The 19,659-nt window shown below is 40.4% G+C and overlaps 2 protein-coding genes across 5 annotated transcripts in view; both read left to right on the top strand.

Annotated features, from left to right (window-relative positions):
- The window catches only part of Zfyve16 (zinc finger FYVE-type containing 16), a 42,974-nt gene extending 38,420 nt beyond the window's left edge, over positions 1–4,554 (top strand). For 2 of the 3 annotated variants that reach the window (XM_029544003.1, XM_029544002.1), the window contains one exon: positions 2,230–4,554. In XM_029544003.1, the coding sequence (XP_029399863.1) occupies positions 2,230–2,391 (162 nt within the window). In that variant the 3' untranslated portion in view covers positions 2,392–4,554. The remainder of the gene's footprint in view (positions 1–2,229) is intronic. The other variant, XM_021208600.1, reaches the window with a different exon arrangement.
- A 2,437-nt stretch (positions 4,555–6,991) lies between these two features.
- The window catches only part of Fam151b (family with sequence similarity 151 member B), a 36,916-nt gene continuing 24,248 nt past the window's right edge, over positions 6,992–19,659 (top strand). For both annotated transcript variants that reach the window (XM_021208797.2, XM_029544095.1), the window contains exons 1-3: positions 6,992–7,084; positions 12,789–12,914; positions 18,606–18,771. In XM_021208797.2, coding sequence (XP_021064456.1) covers positions 7,060–7,084; positions 12,789–12,914; positions 18,606–18,771 — 317 coding nt within the window. In that variant the 5' untranslated portion in view covers positions 6,992–7,059. The remainder of the gene's footprint in view (positions 7,085–12,788; positions 12,915–18,605; positions 18,772–19,659) is intronic.

The following is a 19,659-nucleotide window of genomic DNA, read 5'->3' as shown; positions in this document are numbered from 1 at the left end:
GGTCACAGAGTGAATATTTTTGCAATATAAGCTGCAGGGGTTTCTCTACAATTTGCCTTTTATAGTGGGAAGCTGTTACAGGGGTAACTGCATGAATGTGGCTGTGATCCAGTGAACCTGTTCTACACAACAGGGTGGCCTGTAGACCATGGCTTGCTGATCCATTGCTGTCCTGTGTGCAAGAGGCTTTGAAATTTATTCTAGTTAGATTTACATGACTCAAAAATCTAAAAGTATACACACACGCGCGCACACACACGCGCACACACACCACTTCATTAAACATTCCAGGAAGCAGCCATCGTGCTGTATAGTATGGAGTTGGTGGATCATGGAGATGTTGACTCTAGACCACAATGGAAATGCTTCCAGAAGAGCTACCCTTAATTCCCAAATAGAGCTTCATCTCCAGACTCTCCTGAAATATTGTCCCATGATCAATATATAATTGATACTATATATTTCTTGTGATTTTAATGCATGTACAAGCAAGTTTATATATGTAATGAAACTTGTGCCATTTCTTCAAAATGTTTTATTTGCCATACTTTTTTAATATACCCTGAAATTACCATTCCTACCATGCCTGGGTAAACTACTTAAACTACTTAAACTACTTCTGTTCTAGGCTGACCTTGAATTTAGGAATCTGCCTGCCTTTGTAAACATAAACAAGAAACTTAGCTGGGCAGGATCTTGCTTTGAGATCACCACTCCCTAACTCTCTTTATCTCCTTCCTTAGGATCTTTCTGACAATCTGGCTTATAGTGCAGCTGCCACTGTTCCTTTTAGATCTGTGAAACTCCTTATATGATTCATATTGCATTCTTCTATTTTGCATAGTTGAGAAATTATATATTTTTAATCATGTTTTCAGCATTCTTTCCCACAGCCTTAAGGACTGTCTTAAAAGTCCCAGCACTTAGCATTTTGCTGAGACATAAACACACCCTTGCCTCCAGCCTTGTGCTGTCTCTGATTCCCATGGAGTCATTAACCTTGGCAGAGAGGACATTCCTCTTGGGAGAAGCTTGAAAATATGTGTGTAATTATACAGCTAGCCTTGGGCCTGTAGCAGCCATCAACATTCATGGAGGCCCATGCCCTGCTGTCTCTGTTCCAGGGGCAGGAACCATGTCATTCTGTCCCTTACCAGGCCAAGCAGGACTTGGCACAATAGGGTGTTCAGTGCATCTCTACTTAACAGTGTTTATCTAATTAACAGTGACCATCTTACATGGAAAAGCTATCTTCCCCAGAATGTCTAGTGAATGTTTTCTGGGTACATTTTGTAACTTTTGACATCAAGTATAGATTTTCAAGGCAGATCCTTCATTCGAGTTGGTTTTCTAAACAGGAGTTCATATACTGGTTTGTTCCTCTAGAAAGATGTGTTCTACTCAGTGCTTCCTACTGAAAAGAGGAGTTTGTTTTCAGTACTCCATTGTAAGACCCTTTCAAGGAAACTTAGAAAACTCGTTATGAGTATTGGTTGAGTAAGCACTGTTTTCTTTATCATTAAATGTATAAAAATATCAACTTCATCATAATATTAAATCTTAATGTTAAATAGTATTGCAGGGCTTGTGAGGTGGCTCAATAGGTCAAGTGCGTGCTGCATAAGTGTGAGGACCTGAGTTTGGATCCCCAGCACCCAAGTCAAAGCTGGGAATAGCGATTTATGCCTGTAACCTTAGTGCTGTGGGGACAGAAACAAGACCCAGGGGCTTGCTGTTTTCAGTGAAAGGGATGCTGTATAAATAAAGTGGAGCCTTAGTGGAAACCTTAGTGACACCTAAAGTCAAATCTCTGGACTCAGCTTGTGCACACAACTGCATACACACATGCACATATACACACAATTGCATATACATCTCACACAAAACAGAGTACTGCAACAGTTTGAAACACGGTAAGTTGATTTTTCAATTCATTTTTAATTCAAATTAAGTTGCATTGTTAATTATATTTAAAAAGCTTCAGATCTCATTTACATATGTATTTAGTTGAAAGGAAATCTAAAATATAAAGTAGTGACAATATTTATAATGATATAATTTATGTAGGAAAGAGATAAATGAAATGGGAAAATATATTTTTGAAAATAACATTATTTTACTAATAGCTTTAAGCTGAATATTCAAAAATGCTACATATTCGGCTGCCAAGCAACACAAGAGGGCTAATTTTCTAGGGTTACCTTTATCAAGATTTCTTTTTTTTTCCAGGTTGAGTTCCAGGCAGGCTGTGAAGGGCAGCCTCTGCCTCAGCATTACCTAAATGATCTCGATAGTGCTCTGATCCCTGTGATCCACGGCGGCACCTCCAACTCTAGTCTGCCCTTAGAGATAGAGTTAGCATTTTTCATTTTAGAAAATCTTTCTGAGTGAAACAATGTACTGGGCTGTATGTTGCAAATTGATCGTTTAAAATGAATTATAGCACTAAAACATTAAATGTTTGATAATTGAAATATATAATTTTGCTTTTTAGGTAGGAATGATTTTTAAAAATCATTAGCACAATATTTAAGTACCTAAAAACTTAAGAAATCACCATTTTTATAGCTTTATGCTTATTATAAGAACTAAGAAGAAATATTTCTTCTAACTTAAAATTTATAGTATTTACTGTGTAACTTAAATGTTAAGCCAAAGTATCTGCACTAGTTATACCTCTTTATATTTGATTTTAATGAAGGAGATACCTGTTTTGTGTATATGCTAATGAGAGTACTGGTTTTGAAGTCTGTTTAAAAATGTATTTCAGTAAGGAAGACCAGTTTTAAGACTCTAGACTTATAGTTCTTTGAATAAAGCTGATAACTTATTTGTATAAAAGGAATGGAGACCTACCTCCATGATTACATGCAAACTGTTTGATTAAAATTAGAATTTTGCCTTTATTTCTTCTCAAATTTCATATATATATATATACATATATAAATATATCTTTTTTCTGATTAAAATAATCGCGGGTGCTTCAGGACTTTGTGCTTCTCTATTTAAGTCTGTTGTTTCCATAGCAACATATAATTTGGAATGTGTTTTATAAATCTTTGCTAATATATAAATAGGTAATATTTTTGTATCACAGTGCATTCTTTTTTTCCTTCCTTACAAAGTACACCACTGTATTTAACACTCTTGAGATGATGACAGACCAGATGACCTATGAAGTAGTCATCATGTAGCAATAACTGAAGCCTAAAGCAGGTTTCTTTTACTTTCATGTTAATCCTTAGGAATTTCTTGATTGACATCAATGTATGAAGTGTAAATTTCAACAAACTTATTACTTTTGCATATTTTAAATTCTTTCTATGCTAGTTATTTTTTATAATGGAATATTTAACTTAACAAAGTGTTAAAGGTTGTGATAGAGCTTTCTAGTTTAATTCAGACAACAGAAGAAAACAACTGTGTCATTTAACTTATATAAAATGTAATCATTGTTTTGATGCCTTTTTATTATGTGAAGTATATTTTTTGTATTAAAAACACTCATTGTATCTATCAGGAAAGCCACACTAAATAACTCTGTGTAGGAAGGATTATTTATAAAGCATTGAATCTTATAGATCCAGTCACGTGAGTGTCCTCCAAACCACTCTTGGACCAGCCAAAGACATATTTGAGGAGATTATCCACAAGAAATGTGAAATGTTACAGATAGTAAATAAAATGGCAACATATGACTGACAAAATTTAGCGAAATGATGTAATATAAAGATGATTACATATCAAGCTCATTTTGTTTACATAATTTGTTTCTTTTTCAGTATCCTGTATACTTTGTAGTATAACTGTACAATTTATGAATATTGAACTTACCAAATAGTGGAAGGATCTTCTGTGGTAAAGAGCTTTGAATTTGTTTTCATAGTGTCTACAACCAGTCAAAACTGGAACCCTAGTCTAATGTTAGAGGCACATTTTACAGCATTCTTTGGAGATGTGTTTTTCTGAATGCAGACACATGCTTGACCATAGTCTTTCTTCACATTGGACTTAATTTGAAATTTTAGTAAAGAAATCGGTTGGCTCTTTGTAGTCAATCTACAATGATCTATTTGTGGTCTTAAGACGACTTTTATTGCAACTCAGTTTCTCTGCATTTTGAAATATGAGATGGACTATAATCTTGCTTTATGCATCTATTGAACAAGCTGTGTGCCTGTGTGTGCTACATATAAAAAAGGACCATTATCAGGTTTCATCAGTTGAATAGTAAGTTCCTTTATTTTGGATGTGTGGATCAGACAGTTAACATACAGGAACATTTCAACTGCTGCAGTGGAGAAATGACTCTTGAGTGAGTGTGGGTTACTGACTGGAGGGTGCCCATGTCTGCCTCAAGAGGAGCTTGCAGCACAGTAGGCATTTGGCCTGGAAGTCTGAAACGCCAAGAATGCTTATGATTGAATAATAAGTCTTACTTTGACAGTTGTGTAGGTTCCTGACAACCTAGGTTTCTGTGATGTTTCATTGAAGTTTCTTACTTTTTTTTTTTTAAGATTTATTTCATTTATATGAATACACAGTAGCCATCTTCAGACACACCAGAAAAGGGCATCAGATCCCATTACAAATGGTTGTGAGCCACCATGTGGTTGCTGGGAATTGAACTCAGGACCTCTAGAAGAGTAAGCAGGCTGTGCTCTTAACCTCTGAACCATCTCTCCAGCACCTAGAAGTTTCTTAATAGAATAATTTTGATATTATGATTCAAGTGATAAAAGACTTTCTTGAAATAAAACAGAAACTGCTGACTTATTCTAGGTTTAATATTTTGTTGAGTGGCTTTAAAATGTTCAACTCATATACACAATTCAGCAAAAAGAAACATGAAAATTTAGCAGTGTTAATTTTTTGTTCCTTTCTGCAATTAAGATGGTTTTTACCAGTGGCTGAGTAAAAAATGTTCAGACAGAAGCATTGTAACTTTTATAATCCTAAAGGTTGTGCAGATCCCACCTGCACTGATTTACCCTGTTCTTCCACCACATATCTTCAACAGGTAGTCATATTGTGCGCCATCCCATGATCCGGAGGTAATAGCAGCAATAATCTTATTCCTCTCTGTTTCTTAACGTGCACAACACATTGGGATTACTGTAGTTACTAGGTTGTATGAGAGAACACTTGAATCTATTTCTCCCACCTGAAATGTGTCCTGACATCTTACATCTCCCCAGTGCCTCCTTTTCCTCTACCAACTCTGCGCTTCAGCCCCAGCATCCACTATCATCAGTTTTTGTCTAGGTCAGTGATAGAAGTGAAATCATGGGGGCTGGAGAGATGGCTCAGCGGGTAAGAGCACCCAACTGCTCTTCCGAAGGTCCGGAGTTCGAATCCCAGCAACCACATGGTGGCTCACAACCACCCGTAACAAGATCTGACTCCCTCTTCTGGAGTGTCTGGAGACAGCTACAGTGTACTTACATATAATAAATAAATAAATCTTAAAAAAAAAAAAGTGAAATCATGCAGCCTTGGTCTTCCTGCGCCTGTCCTCCTTCACCCAATGTCTGACAGTTCATCCTTGTTACAAATAACAGGGTCTCCTGTATGAACCCTGAACTTTATTATGGGCCTGTGCTACATTTTCTCTCTTCATCTGTTGGTGGATCTTAGGTTGGTTTTGTGTCTTGTTTTTTAGGAGTTAACATTGCAGTGAGCACAGGGCACAGCTGCCTGCCTGACAGTGATTTCCTTTACATACCAATGACTCATAGTTCTTAATTTTTCCAGGGTCATCCACACCATTTTCACCATAGTGACATTTCTTACTTAAAATGTAGCATTGTGGTGCCAGGCATGGTGGCACACGCCTTTGATCCCAGCACTCAGGAGGCAAAGACAGGCAGATTTCTGAGTTCGAGGCCAATCTGGTCTACAGAATGAGTTCCAGGACAGCCAGGGCTTTACAGAGAAACCCTGTCTCGGAAAAAAAAAAAAAAATGTAGCATTGTGTGGTCATACTATATTAATTTCTTGGACTATGTAGCTTTATATTTAGGATCATAAATAGGTTCCATTGCTTCTGTCTGAACATATTTTACTCAGCAATTGGTAAAAAGCATCATAATTGCAGAAAGGAACAAAAATCCATTAGAAGTCTTGCCTGTATTCTTAGGAGTACTTTGATTATAGCAATTTCCTTACTAACAAGGCTGGTGGTTAGAACTTCAGGGATGGGGTGTTGGAATGTTGACGCTCTAGCAGCACATCATCTTGTGCTGTGTTTAGCTCCCTTAATTGCATTGCTTACTTGACCTAATGTCCTTGTGACTAGGTGAAAGCACAGTGCTAGCCTAAAACCCAAGAGCCGTCCGCTAGCAACTGAAACCTGCCCTCGGTTTGCTGTAAACTGCATGCCTGATATTTCCACCAAAGTATTTGAAAAATTCCAGGATATATAACTTTCTTAAACAGCGAAAAACACGACTAAACTATGCAATATGTTAGGGGCAACTGATTTGGTGTTCTAGAACGATTATCACTCATACTTGGTTCAGTAATAAACTCTTGAGGTGAGAGGTGTGTGATTTATGCTTTTCGTAAAGTAAGTTTAAATGTGAAGATAAAAGTAGAAAACAAACGGCCATAAAGCAATGGGGCTATGTTTCCTGGCTGAGCTGGAGGAAATCCAGAGACTGGAGACCTGGTTGAGGCTAAAATTGCCACTCAAGACAGAGTGACTTAAAAATCTTACCCTCTGAAGGGTTGGGCGAGAACCACTTCTGCTTGTGCTGTCAGGTAATGTATTCTAGCTTTGTAGCCCGCTGTACCCTAGACCGAGTAGCTCCACAACATAACTGGACCTCTGCACTATGGGAAATGTGCCCGGCAATCCTCTTCCCCCAACCCACCTCCTCTCTTGCCACTATCCCCGCTTCTCTCCTTTCCTCAAGCCTAGCAGTTGCAGTGCGCGTGCGCACCTCCTGCATCACTGGCGCAGAGGTTCCGGTCAGGTCGTCTGGCTTCCGCCAGGGAGACAACCCGGAGAGTGCTAGCCCTGTGCACCTGCGCAGACCGCGGCATCTGTCCGTCACCATGGCAGCATGTGCAGGGGGCCCGGGTAAGTGTGGAGGGTTCAGTGGGCGCCGCCTACTCCTTTTCTTGTTCTGTTTTTGCGTTGTAAATGCCTGTGACTGCGGGGTGTGGAGTGTTCAAGTGGTGGCTGATTTTACTGAGGCCAGAGAGTATCTCCGTGTGACAAAGGTAGAAACAATTTAGGGTAAATCGATTGTTTAGATACAAAAGGAAAATTCATTTTTGATATTGAAAGCTCAAGATGGTTCAGTAAGGTCTATAAATCCTTTCCAATTATTAGCCCATTTTCCCCTCAGGCTTCTGCTATACATTCATGGGTGGATCCTTCCAGAAAGATTTTACATCCATACCACATACACTACCTTTTTTTTTTTTTTAACCTTCCACTTTTTTGTTTGTTTGTTTGTTTTATTTGTATGAGTACACTGCAGCTGTCTTGAGACACACCACAAGAGGGCATCGGATCCCATTACAGATGTTGAGAGCCACCATGTGGTTGCTGGGGAAGTGACCTCAGGACCCCTGGAAGAGCACTCAGTGCCCTTAACTGCTAAGCCATCTCTTCATCCTTCTACCTTCTTTTATTTATTTATTTTTGTAGATTTATTTATTTATTATATGTAAGTACACTGTACCTGTCTTCAGACACCCCAAAAGAGGGCATCAGATTTCATTATGGATAATTGTGAGCCACTATGTGGTTGCTGGAATTTGAACTCAGGACCTTCAAATTTGAAGAGCAGTCAGTGCTCTTAACCACTGAGCCATCTCTCCAGCCCTACCATCTGCTTTTTAACACACACATAAACATTAAATATTTTCTTATTTTGCATTAACCCTTTGAAGATTTTAAACAATGTATTTTGATCAATTTATCTTTGACTCTCCCCCAGATCTTACCAAACCTCTCTTCAATTTCACAACCATTTTGTTTGTTCTTATATTTATCAAACTCCAAAGAAGGAATACAGTGGACTCTCTCAAGGTTGGGGGGTTCCCTCTGGTTTTGTACTGTGAATTTTAAGAAAGTTTTAAGAAAGTGTTTATGGTGCGTATTTATGGGGTAAGGTGAGACTTTTTCCTCCCAACCCAGAGTAGATCAATTCAATATCAATTTCTTAGGTATTTCTTCCCACGAGGCCCACAAAAGAGGGAGAGGTAAGTGTCAGAATCACATCGGAGGGGCTTGAGAAAGAGCTCATTTGCAAAGCTCCTGGCTTTGCAGGCATGAGGACAAGAGTTGCACCCACACAACCTGTGTGAAAACCAGGGACCCTGGTAGAGGAGGGCACTTGGGGAAGATGGGAACAGTTGGATCCATGGAAGGAGATAGCACACCACCCCGAGTTGTCTTCTTGGTAAGCTCCAGGTCAGCAAGCTTCCCTTTCTCAAAACACAAGGTGGAGGCTCCCAAAGAGTGACATCTGTGATGGTCCTCTGGTCCACATGCACATGCTCACACAGGCATACCACATTGTAATATAATGGCACTGGCTCTTTGGCGGACATACACCCTTCCTTAGTGCACAAATGTAGAGAAAAGCCCTGGTGCTTTAGATGTTTTTATACAGAGGAAACAACCTGTGACTTAAGGACGTATAACACGAAAGGTGCATTCTGACAGGAGACACTGCCACCACCCTGCATCTGGTTTCAATTCCCTTGTCTGAATCAAATCTCAAAGGCCTAAGGGCACTGTGCTAACAGGGATGCTTTTCTCCAGGAGATGTGGACGACAGTGTTCTTGCTTTTCTGGCCCCTTGCCTCACAGGGTCTCACCTTTCTTTCTTTTCTTTTCTTTTTTTTTTTTTTAGATTTATTTATTTATTATATGTAAGTACACTGTAGCTGTCTTCAGACACTCCAGGAGACGGCGCCAGATCTCGTTACGGATGGTTGTGAGCCACCATGTGGTTGCTGAGATTTGAACTCAGGACCTTTGGAAGAGCAGACGGGTGCTCTTACCTGCTGAGCCATCTCACCAGCCCGGGTCTCACCTTTCAAGTCAGAAATAATTGGTTGAGTTCTCTCACTACACCACCTCAACTTTTTTTTTAAAGATTTATTTATTATTATAAATAAGTACACTGTAGCTGTCTTCAGATGCACCAGAAGAGGGCGTCAGATCTCATTACCGATGGTTGTGAGCCACCATGTGGTTGCTGGGATTTGAACTCAGGACCTCTGGAAGAGCAGTCAGTGCTCTTAACCAATGAGCCATCTCTCCAGCCCATACCTCAACTTTTACTGGCCTTTCTCCCTGTAGACTTATAAGGACCTTGTTATTAAAATTTATACACTCATATAAATGTCCTTCTATTTCTGATTAGCAACCCTAAATTCCATAAAATATCTTGTGCCCTCACTTTCATGAAATCAAAAGAAGAAGGAGGAGGAGGAGGAGGAGGAGGAGGACAGGTCCCCATTACCCCTCCTGCTTTAGGGTCTCCATTGCTCTAATGCTTTCTTCACTTCTGTCTCTGAAATTCTACTGTACCTAGAGAGCTGCCTTGTTCATTTTAAGGGCCACAGAATGGACCCTATGTAGTGTTGACAAACATTTGAAGTTTTACTCCTCTGCTATTACAGACAATGCATTACGTTTCTTGAATGGAATGTATTCTCCCAAATGAGTTTGTCTATGGAATAAATCCATAGAACTAAAATTTCTCAATCAAAGGACAGATACTCTTTGTGGTGGTTTGAATGAGAATGCCCCCCCCCCCATGGGCTTCTAAGTTCCAGTGAGTGCTTGGTCTGTAGTTGGTTGAACTGTTTTGGGAGACCTGGCCTCATTGGAGGAGGTGTGTCATTGGGAGCAAGCTTTGAAGTTTCAAAAGCCCCATGACAGTCCTGAACCCCAGCCTTGCCTTAAACTTTAAATAAGTTCTAAGTCCTTAGCTATGACTCTAGCCCCATGCCTGCCTGCCTACTCCCTGCTATTGACAACCATGAATTCACCCTCTGTTAGCAAGCCCCCAGCTAAATGCTGGCTTTTATAAGTTGCCTTGGTCATTGCAATGAGCCATAAATTATCTAATTTATATGTTCCAAACATTTTAAAGTACACTGAGCTGAGCTATGATGCTCTGTACGTATGTTGAATGTATTTTAAGTTAGTATATTTTAACCCAACGATTAGATTACCTGGATACAACTCCATTATAATTCACTAAGCACAGAAGAGCAGTTTACCTAAGAAAAATGTATTTGGCATGCATAAAAATCCTGCATCATTGTGTATTGTTACTATTTTGTAAGGTATCTTTATACTCTGAATGCAGTGTCAAGACAGCTGAAAGGCGCCATGGTGAAACCTAATGTGCACTGTTTATGAATGCCTAGGTTTGTTCCAACAACCTATGTGCCAGGAAAGAAGGACCAGTTTTCTTTCTAGGTCATTTGGTCTCTATCTGTCCCTCCTAACCTTATTTTAGGTAGGATCTTACGTCCTGCTGTGTAGTCTATACTGGTTTTGAACTTATAATCTATCCTGAGCTGCTGAGATGTGCGATTTTAGTGTCCAAAGCCACAACCATTATGATTTTTTTTTTTAAATCATGAATGTATAGTATGATTTGATTGTTTTCTTACTTGGTATTTGTCACTGCTAAGAATTAATGTGCCTTCTAGAATGACTGAATTGAATATTTAAATATGGTCATGCATACTTTTGCATATGTGAACAAGGCCCCATGCTGGGAGCAGGCAAGGCTGTGGGCAGTGTTCAGCCATCTCTCTTTCCTTTATGGAGAGTGCTTGCTAAAGAAATCAGACATTATCTTTATAATTTCCGCTATTTCCTGACTAAAGGAATGGTTTATAATTTGGCATGTAAACTACCAACATGCTGGGACTGGTAAGATGGCTCAGTGGTTACAGCCACTTGCAGAGGACCTGAATTTAGTTCCCAGAACCCACTTGGTAGCTCACAGCTGTCCGTGACTCCAGTTCCAGAATCCAGTGTTGTATTCTGGTATCTGCAGACAATAGGAACAGACATGGTGGACAAAGTACCCAGGCAGAGAAAATAATGCCATGTTTATAAAACTTGGATCGAAATGAACTGAGGTAGTTCAAAATGAAAGAAGTGCTATTTTCTGACCAAAGATTAATTATTGTGATATATAATATATATTTAAATTTTTATATGCTTTTATTTTATACATGTGAGTGTTTGCTTTCATGTAAGTCTGTACTTCACAAGCATGCAGTGCCTGTGGAGGCCAGAAGAGGGAATTGATTCCCTGGAACTGGTCCTAACAGAAGGTTGTGAGCATCCATGATGGTGCTGGGAATCAAACCTGGGTCCTCAGAAAAGGCAGTCTGTGCTGTTAACCACAGAGCCATCTCTCAAACTCCCTCCTTTTCTTAATATTTTATTGGCAATGTGTGATAGCATTTTTTTAGGCTTTTAACTGTTGCCAGGCAGATACAAGCTAACAGTTGGCAGAATATTTTGCACGCACTGAATAACAAGACCTAGAGAAACCTGGTAAGGCATAAACCACTGGCACATGTATGCATTGCTTGTGTGTGCCAGCTGAGCTTGTGAATGCTGCCCAGAGCATCACAGTGTGAGGGCAGATACACCATGGAGGGGAGGGAGCCACCCTCAGGGTTTTCATACTACTGTGGCTCTATGCAGAGGACTTTGGTTCTTGGAGTTCACAGTCTAGAATTTCTGCTCTTGAATGTCTAATTTTTAGCAATTCTGTACTCTCCTTCATGCTCTTTCCTCTCTGATCTCCAGACCATACTGTATGGCTACTAATTATAGCATGATGCATGATTGTACATACACATCACACTACCTGTTCTCTTTCACAAGTCTATTTTTTCTAGCTCAATTGCTTGGCTTTTTTTTCCTCCCTCATTATATCTTTTNNATATATATATATATATATATATATATATATATATATATATATATGTATATATATATATATATATATATATATATATATATATATATATATGTATATATATATATGTATATATATATACATATATGTATATATGTATATATATATATACATATATACATTTTAACCCTATAATCCAGCATTTCCCCTTCTGGACACAAACCCATGGGAAGAAAACCACTACCGTATAAATGAATGTCTGTAAACATTCATAATAGCCAAGCATGGAAGCCACTCAAGACTAAAATGACAGACTAATGGATAAAGAAGATATGGTATGTGTTATCAGTAGAATAACATTCCGCTCTAACAAAGCCATTGCTGGTAGCTACATATATGTGCCTAGATTAATATCATTGTGCTTAGTGAAATAAGCCAGCCACAGGGAAAAAATATTGCATTATTTCATTACTTATAAAACTTGAACATTTTTGACTATATAGAAGTAGAGATAGCAGCATTGGCTATTCATAGGAAAGACAAGGAAGTGTTGGTCAAAGGATACAGAGCAGATGCATGGGATGAGTGAATCTAGAGAGGGAATATGCACTGTGAAGACGATGGGTAATGAAAATGTTTATAAGACTTATGCTAATGAGATTTTAGCTGCTCTTCATGCAGATGCATGCATACATACACACGCACACAAGCTTAAAATGGTTATCTATGAGATGATGGGTATGTTTATTTACCTCAGGATAGAAACTATGTCTTGCCATTGTATCTCACAAGATTGTGCTATCTACCTTAAAAACATCCCCCATCAAAAGCAATATTCTTTTCAGATAAATATTGTTATTTTAGGATCCTGGAGTGAAAATATACTGAAATATTTTCTGAGGAACAGCCAGATCATGGCAGAAGATGGCGCTGAGATCCTCTGGTACCACGCAGCCAACCACAAGTCTCAGATGAATGAGGCACTGAAGAGTAAGTAGTGGCTTCTACAAAAATTATTTTCTTACTTCATTTCATTTCATTTTAAAAACACTGTGTAATCCAGGCTAGCCTCAAACTTGTGATCCTCTTGCCTCAGCCTTCCAAGTGCTGGGATTCTAGACATTGGAAACCCTTACAAGCTACCTTATGTCTTGATATATGAGCTACCATGCCTGACTTGTTCAGTTTTCTTTGGGTAACATATTAATTGAGTACATTTTTTTTTGAAATCCAAGCAGAATGTCTTGAGCTGTGATTTGGCTGGATTGGGAGCCAGTCTGCCAGAGTCAGTAGACTAAGGGCATGTGCGGTTTCCCCAGAGGGTGGGCAGCAGCTGTGTGGATGTTCCTGCCGGTGCTTGGCTCTGGAAACAGACTCTCTTCCAAAATCTGGACCAGGGATGATTGCTGCAGTTAGAAATTACCAGGCTCATTTCACTCTGCTAAGCTGAGCCATTTGTCCTAGCATCAGGGTGAGGGTGACACTCATCTGCTAACCTGCTGCTTTATTCCTTAGCGTCTATGTGAGGGATGGGTGCTATTTTTTTTTGGAGTCTTCAAGCCATGTTAGTGATGTGAAAACCCTGTACAAACTAGCTTATGTCTTGATATTCACCTGCCCTGGTTCTGCTAGTCTGTCTTTGCTGGCTTTCCGGTTCCTGGCATGGCTGGGCACCTGCTGTCCTCACACTGGCTGCTTTCTTTCCAGGAACATGTGTTTAGTGGTGCTGATGTGGGCTGCAGGCCTGGAGTATCCCAGGCAAGCACCACCACTAAGCTGCGTCTCAGCGTTCCTTTTACTTTTCTATCTTTTTTGCCCTTTTCAGTTTTAATTTTTATTTTATGTGTATGAGTGTTTTGTTTGTGTGTATATCTGTGCACCATGAGTGCACCTGGCGCCCAGAGGCCAAAACAGAGTATTGAGACTGGAATTATGGACAGTTGTGAGCTGCCATGTGAGTGCTTAGAATTGAACTCTAGCTCTTTGTAAGAGAATCCAGAACTCTTGGTTGAACCCTCTCACCAGCTCATCTTTTTATTTTTCATTAAACTTTCTCTTTAGGCTTATTGAACCCTGTCTTTTGCCTCAGCCTCCCATGCAGTGGGAATTACAGAGCCTTGCCTCGCTTCTCCTATTCCTTTAGTGAGTGTGGTCCTGAGGTTGCTGTATTGTGGCATGGATCTCTGCTGCATCCTTTTTGTACACAAAGGAACTCATTTTATCCACTCATCAGCTAATAAACCTTTGAGTTGTTGCCAGTTTGGGCTACTACTTTACTGTCTGCCCTGTGACCTGGCATTTAGGAGGTCAGCAGTGCATGTGGTAAAAAGAAGTCAGCAGACAGGGAGAGATTTTATTGAGATATACTGAAGAAGAGCAGTGGGTGAATTCCCAGAGATGGGATGGCACCCCTGAGAGGCAGGGAGTAAAGTCCGCTTTCCAAGAATCAAGGGTGAGGTGGGCAGTTTCACTGCGGGTTGGATGCCTTAAGCGGACTTGACCCTGGCATAGGCTCTCACTCTTGCTTGCCATACAAGAGAGCTAAAAGCAACCACTAACCCCTTGCATGCATATGAATGTTGATGTGCAAAGGCAACAGCTTTCCAGAAAAGCCAGGTCCCCACTCTGACCATCAGGCCATGAGCACTTATAGCTCTGTTAAGGGGTAAACTTTACTGTGTGAGTTGTTTTTCTCAAGGCTGATTTGTGGAAGGACCAGATGTCTGTGTTACTAGATGCCGGTCTACAAGTGTTCACGGCCTGATGGTCACAGTGGGGACCTGGCTTTTCTGGAGAGCTGTTGCCTTTGCACGAGCATTCATGTGCAGGGCTTTAGGGTGTGCTTTTAGCTCCCTTATGTGGCATGCAAAGGACCGACTAATCAGATTTTACTGTGTAAAGAACATATTATGGATTAGCATTTGCAAAGTTATTGTACTCCTGTGTATTGCAATTGTTAGTGAGGTTTTCTTTACATATTCAGTCAGCACCTAGTGTGTGCAAATTGGTACATATCATTGTGATTTATATTTGTTTCCTAAAAGGTTAAATGCCCTTGATGGGCTGGCAAAATGGCTCAAAGGATATAGGTGATTGCCACCAAGTCTGACAACTGTGAGATCCCAGGGACACAAATGGTGGAGCAAGGAGAAAGCAGCTCCCACACAGGGTTCTGTGCCCTGCACAATGCATTATGGAATACATGTGTGCCCCAGACGGGCTTTTCTGGGGTCCCTGATCTGCAGGGAACGGGTCTCTGGTTGCAGGTGAGCGAGGATTCGGTGAATGTGGGGTGACACACAGACACGGACACTAGGGAGTGTGGTATCTGAATGCGAACTGTCAAATTGAGCATCAGACTATTTATACAGAAGAAAATAGGGAAGTTATACAAAACAGAGGAATGCAAACCTGGAAGGGCTGGCAGGCACCAACTGGGATAACATTCAATGTTAACAGCTGGGATCAAAAACAGCTCCACCTAAAGACAGTTCAAAGTCAGTAGCTGGGGGCAAGGGCTTCATGCCCTTGCCATAGATCCTATAGTCCACCTTCCCCCTAGGCCATTGTAATGCTTGTGTATGTGTGTAACTCAGCTACCTAGGGTTCTAAGTATCTACCCTGGTTCCTCTTTAGATCACAAACTTCCTTCTTCCTAGAGAGTGGTAAATTCCTATGTAGGGCAGTGACTAGCTGCCTAGACCCAGGGTCAGCTCAAGGACTGACCGCCTAGGATCTAACATGGCTATGTATTAAGGGAAAGCACATGGATCTGTTTTCCAACTAAAGCAAGGACATTGGAGCATTCGTTATACAAAATGCCACCATTCCAGGAGACTGAGTTTCCTTGAACTTTTGCCTCGGGACAGCGCCCGGGTTTTTGGGGCCTGTTGGCGTTTGTCACTACTGGAAAGAATGTAGCACATGTGACCTTGTAAACAAATAAGATATGTACTCACTTTTTTAAGAGAGAAATCCCGTAAGCCTCTGGTGGTGTGTCCACATCCACACCTGACTGTCCTTCTCAGGCCACTGCCAGATTGTGAGATTTGGGGATCCACAACCTTCTTTTGTTTTGATATCTATTTTGAACTATCTGGTTTGTGTTTTTTCTTTTTGTTTTTTAATGTATGGGAGTACACTGTCGCTGTCTTCAGGCACACCAGAAGAGGACATCAGATACTATTACAGATGGTTATGAGCCACTGTGTGGTTGCTGGGAATTGAACTCAGGACCTCTGAAAGAACAGTTAGTGCTCTTAACCACTGAGCCATCTCTCCAGTTCTATCTCTGTTCATTTTGATCCAAGTGCATGTTTGATCTCCCATAAGCATGTGGGCTTTGGCTGAGGAGATGGCTTAAGAGGATTGGCTACTCTTCCAGAGGTCCTGAGTTCAGTTTCCAGCAGCAGCATGGTGGCTTATAACGAGATCTGGTACCTTCTTCTGACATGCAGGCATATATGCAGGCAGAACACTGTAATTAACATATAAATATATATTTATATGTTATATATATATTAATATATATATATATATTAATATATATATATAATATTGCTTAGTGTGTGCATATGCTTGACACCAAGCCTAAGGACCTAAGTGTGACACCCAGATCCTCATGGAAAGAAACAGCTCTTGCACATATATATTATATTATGAGCCGCCATATGGGTGCTGGGAATATTATATTGTGAGCTGCCATATGGGTGCTGGGAACCGAATCCGGATCCTCTGCAAGATTAGCCAGCCAGTGGTTACCAAACATGACAGGTAACCACTGAGCCATCTCTCTAGCCCCAGCTTGTGGGTTTATTACCTACCAAATTATAAATTACTCCTTTAGCCGAAAGTCAGAAACCTAGATTGCCTTGTGATGGTCTTCACTCTGGGCTGGTTGGTCTACAGGTTTGGTTACTGTGAACATACACTTAGTATTCTAAATTCTCTTCACATAGTTATGTGGGAGCAGCCATCTCTCTGAGGTTTCATAAAGAGTCTTGCAGCTGCCCTGTTGGCACTGATACTATATTTTATTGTGCTTTTATGTGAAAGTTTGTCTTCTCCAAACTCATATTTAAATATAATTACCAACGGAATTATATGGAAGGTGAGGTCTCTAGGGAGGTTTGGGGTCTAAATTGGAAACATTTCCTTAGTATGCTACTAAAAAGCTCAACAGCTAACTGTTCATCTTTCCTCACACCATCCTATCACAACTGACACTTTGAGCATCCCCTAGAAACCACCTAAGTCAGCTCCACATGCTTATGTGGTGTTCTCTTGATCTTCTACCATTACTACAAGTGACTGTGTTGCTAGAGCTTTACAATTGTATAGGACAGATGAGGTTACCAATATTGCTTAGTGTGTGCATATGCTTGACACCAAGCCTGAGGACCTAAGTGTGACACCCAGATCCTCATGGAAGACAGAAAGAAACAACTCTTGCACATGGTCTCTGCCTCCATGGCATTCATATGCATGCACACAGATATGTGTGTGTGTGTGTGTGTGTGTGTGTGTGTGTGTGTGTGTGTGTGTGTAATTTTATAAATAAATATAAATATTTATATTTTATTATATAATAAATAGTATTTATAAACATATACATTTATCAATATATATAACTAAATAAATATAAAATTAAGACAGGCATCAGTTTTCAGGCTATAGATAGTGCCCATGCTGCTTTGTCTGTTTCCATGAAAAGTCCCTTCCTCACCTTTTTAAGGCTTCCCTAGGACCCAGTCCTGATGCTACATTTCAGGGGTTTATTAGAACAATAGCCGCTGCCAGGTGTCCATTTCTGCTTCTCTCCTGGCAACTTACATCCAGAGCTGAGGGTGGTGGTACACACCTGCAATCCTAGCATTTGGGAGGCTGGATCAACACAGTTGCAAGTTAGAAGCCAGCCTGAACTACACGGTGATAGCCTGTCCCATAAAACAAGTCACTTTTAAAAAGTAGCCGAGGGGGTTGGTGAGATGGCTCAGCAGGTAAGAGCACCGACTGCTCTTCCAAAGGTCCGGAGTTCAAATCCCAGCAACCACATGGTGGCTCACAACCATCCGTAACAAGATCTGATGCCCTCTTCTGGAGTGTCTGAAGTCAGCTACAGTGTACTTACATATAATAAATAAATAAATCTTTAAAAAAATGTAGAAGGAATTCGACAACATTAAAACAAAAAACAAAAAACAAAAAGTAGTCGAGCTTTAAGTCAAAGACATTAATTTTTAAGTAGCATTTCAGACACAAACAGTGAATGTCCATGAATCTAATTTCAATATCAAGAAGATAATGCATGAGTGTATCTGTGATTCTTTCTGTCTGTGTGTCTATGTGTTTGGTCCTAGAGGTAGAACCAGAGCCTTGCCCATACTACTAGGCAAGTAGCACCTTTGAGGGACACTCTCTGCTCAAATACTATATTTATTACCAACAAATACTTAATAGGCTTTCCTTCCTTTCTGTGTTCTCTTTGCTAGATGCTAGAAAAGATTTGTAGGCAGGATAATGGCTGAGGAGCCTTGGGATGTACAGGTAGCGTGTGGGCCTCGTACAATGCCTGGCATTCTACAGTTGCTCGGTGTCTCCTCTTTCTCATGTGGACACCGAGGCGCTTCTCCTATAGTTTTGTCCCTATTCACAGTAACATGAGCTCTCTTACTTGGGCAGGTGCTGCCCACATGATAGAGGCTGATGTCCTTCTTCCTAGTGACGGATCAGAGCATGGCCAACCAATCATGGCCCATCCTCCCGAGACAAGCAGTGATAACACTTTGCAGGAGTGGCTGGCTGAGGTTGTGAAGAGCAACAAGGGCATCAAGTTGGATTTCAAGAGGTACTTTTACAATTGTGCTTCGTGTTGCTGCAGAATTCAGGGAGAACATTAGAACATGTGTCTCTGTCTGTGACTACTGTCTTAGTTAGGGTTTTATTGTTGTAAAGAGTCAGCATGACCAGACAAACTCTTACAAAGGAAAACATTTCATTGGAGCTGGCTTACAGTTTCAGAGGTTTAGTCTATTACCATCATGGCAAGAAGCATGGTGGTGTATGGGCAGAAATGGTGCTGGAGGAGCTGAGAGTTCTACATCTTGATCCACAGGCAGCAAAAGGAGACTGTGCCACACTGAGCATAGCTTAAGCATAGGAGATGTCAAAGACCCTTGAACATAGGAGATCTCAAAACCCATCCCTTCAGTGACACACTTCCTCCAACAAAGCCACACCCACTCTAACAAGGCCACACCTTCTATGGTGCCACACCCCATGGGCCAAGCATTCACATACATGAGTCTGTAGGGAATGAATTTAAATGACCACAACTACTTATTATACCTTATCCAAACTGAAATGAAATGTTAGACCTTTATGTGTTTCTAGAATAGACTTAAAACATCATACTAATGGCTAAGATTGCTCCTTGAGGACCTTTAAGATTAAAGTTAGCTTTTATAAAGGAATGTTTCACATGTAACTGTCATACCACACAGAGTGGCAAAGAAAGTGCTTTCAGTGCTCTGAAAGGAGAGGACTTAACAGAGCAGTGCCTGCATATTCAGCTTCATTGTATTTTGTCTTAGTAAAGAGACTTGTCTGAAAGCGATCAGTAATCAAAGCATCCTTTGAAATACTGTTTTGCAGGAACTGACCATGTTAGCAGGAATGAGTGACATTCCCTCCAATGTCTGTCACAGGGGATGTGCCTTTTATGGCATTTGGCCAT

Source organism: Mus pahari, chromosome 11 (assembly GCF_900095145.1).
Source record: "Mus pahari chromosome 11, PAHARI_EIJ_v1.1, whole genome shotgun sequence".
NCBI classification, from domain to species: domain Eukaryota; kingdom Metazoa; phylum Chordata; class Mammalia; order Rodentia; family Muridae; genus Mus; species Mus pahari.
Note: the sequence above shows the minus strand (reverse complement) of the source record. Positions and strands in the feature narration are given on the sequence as shown.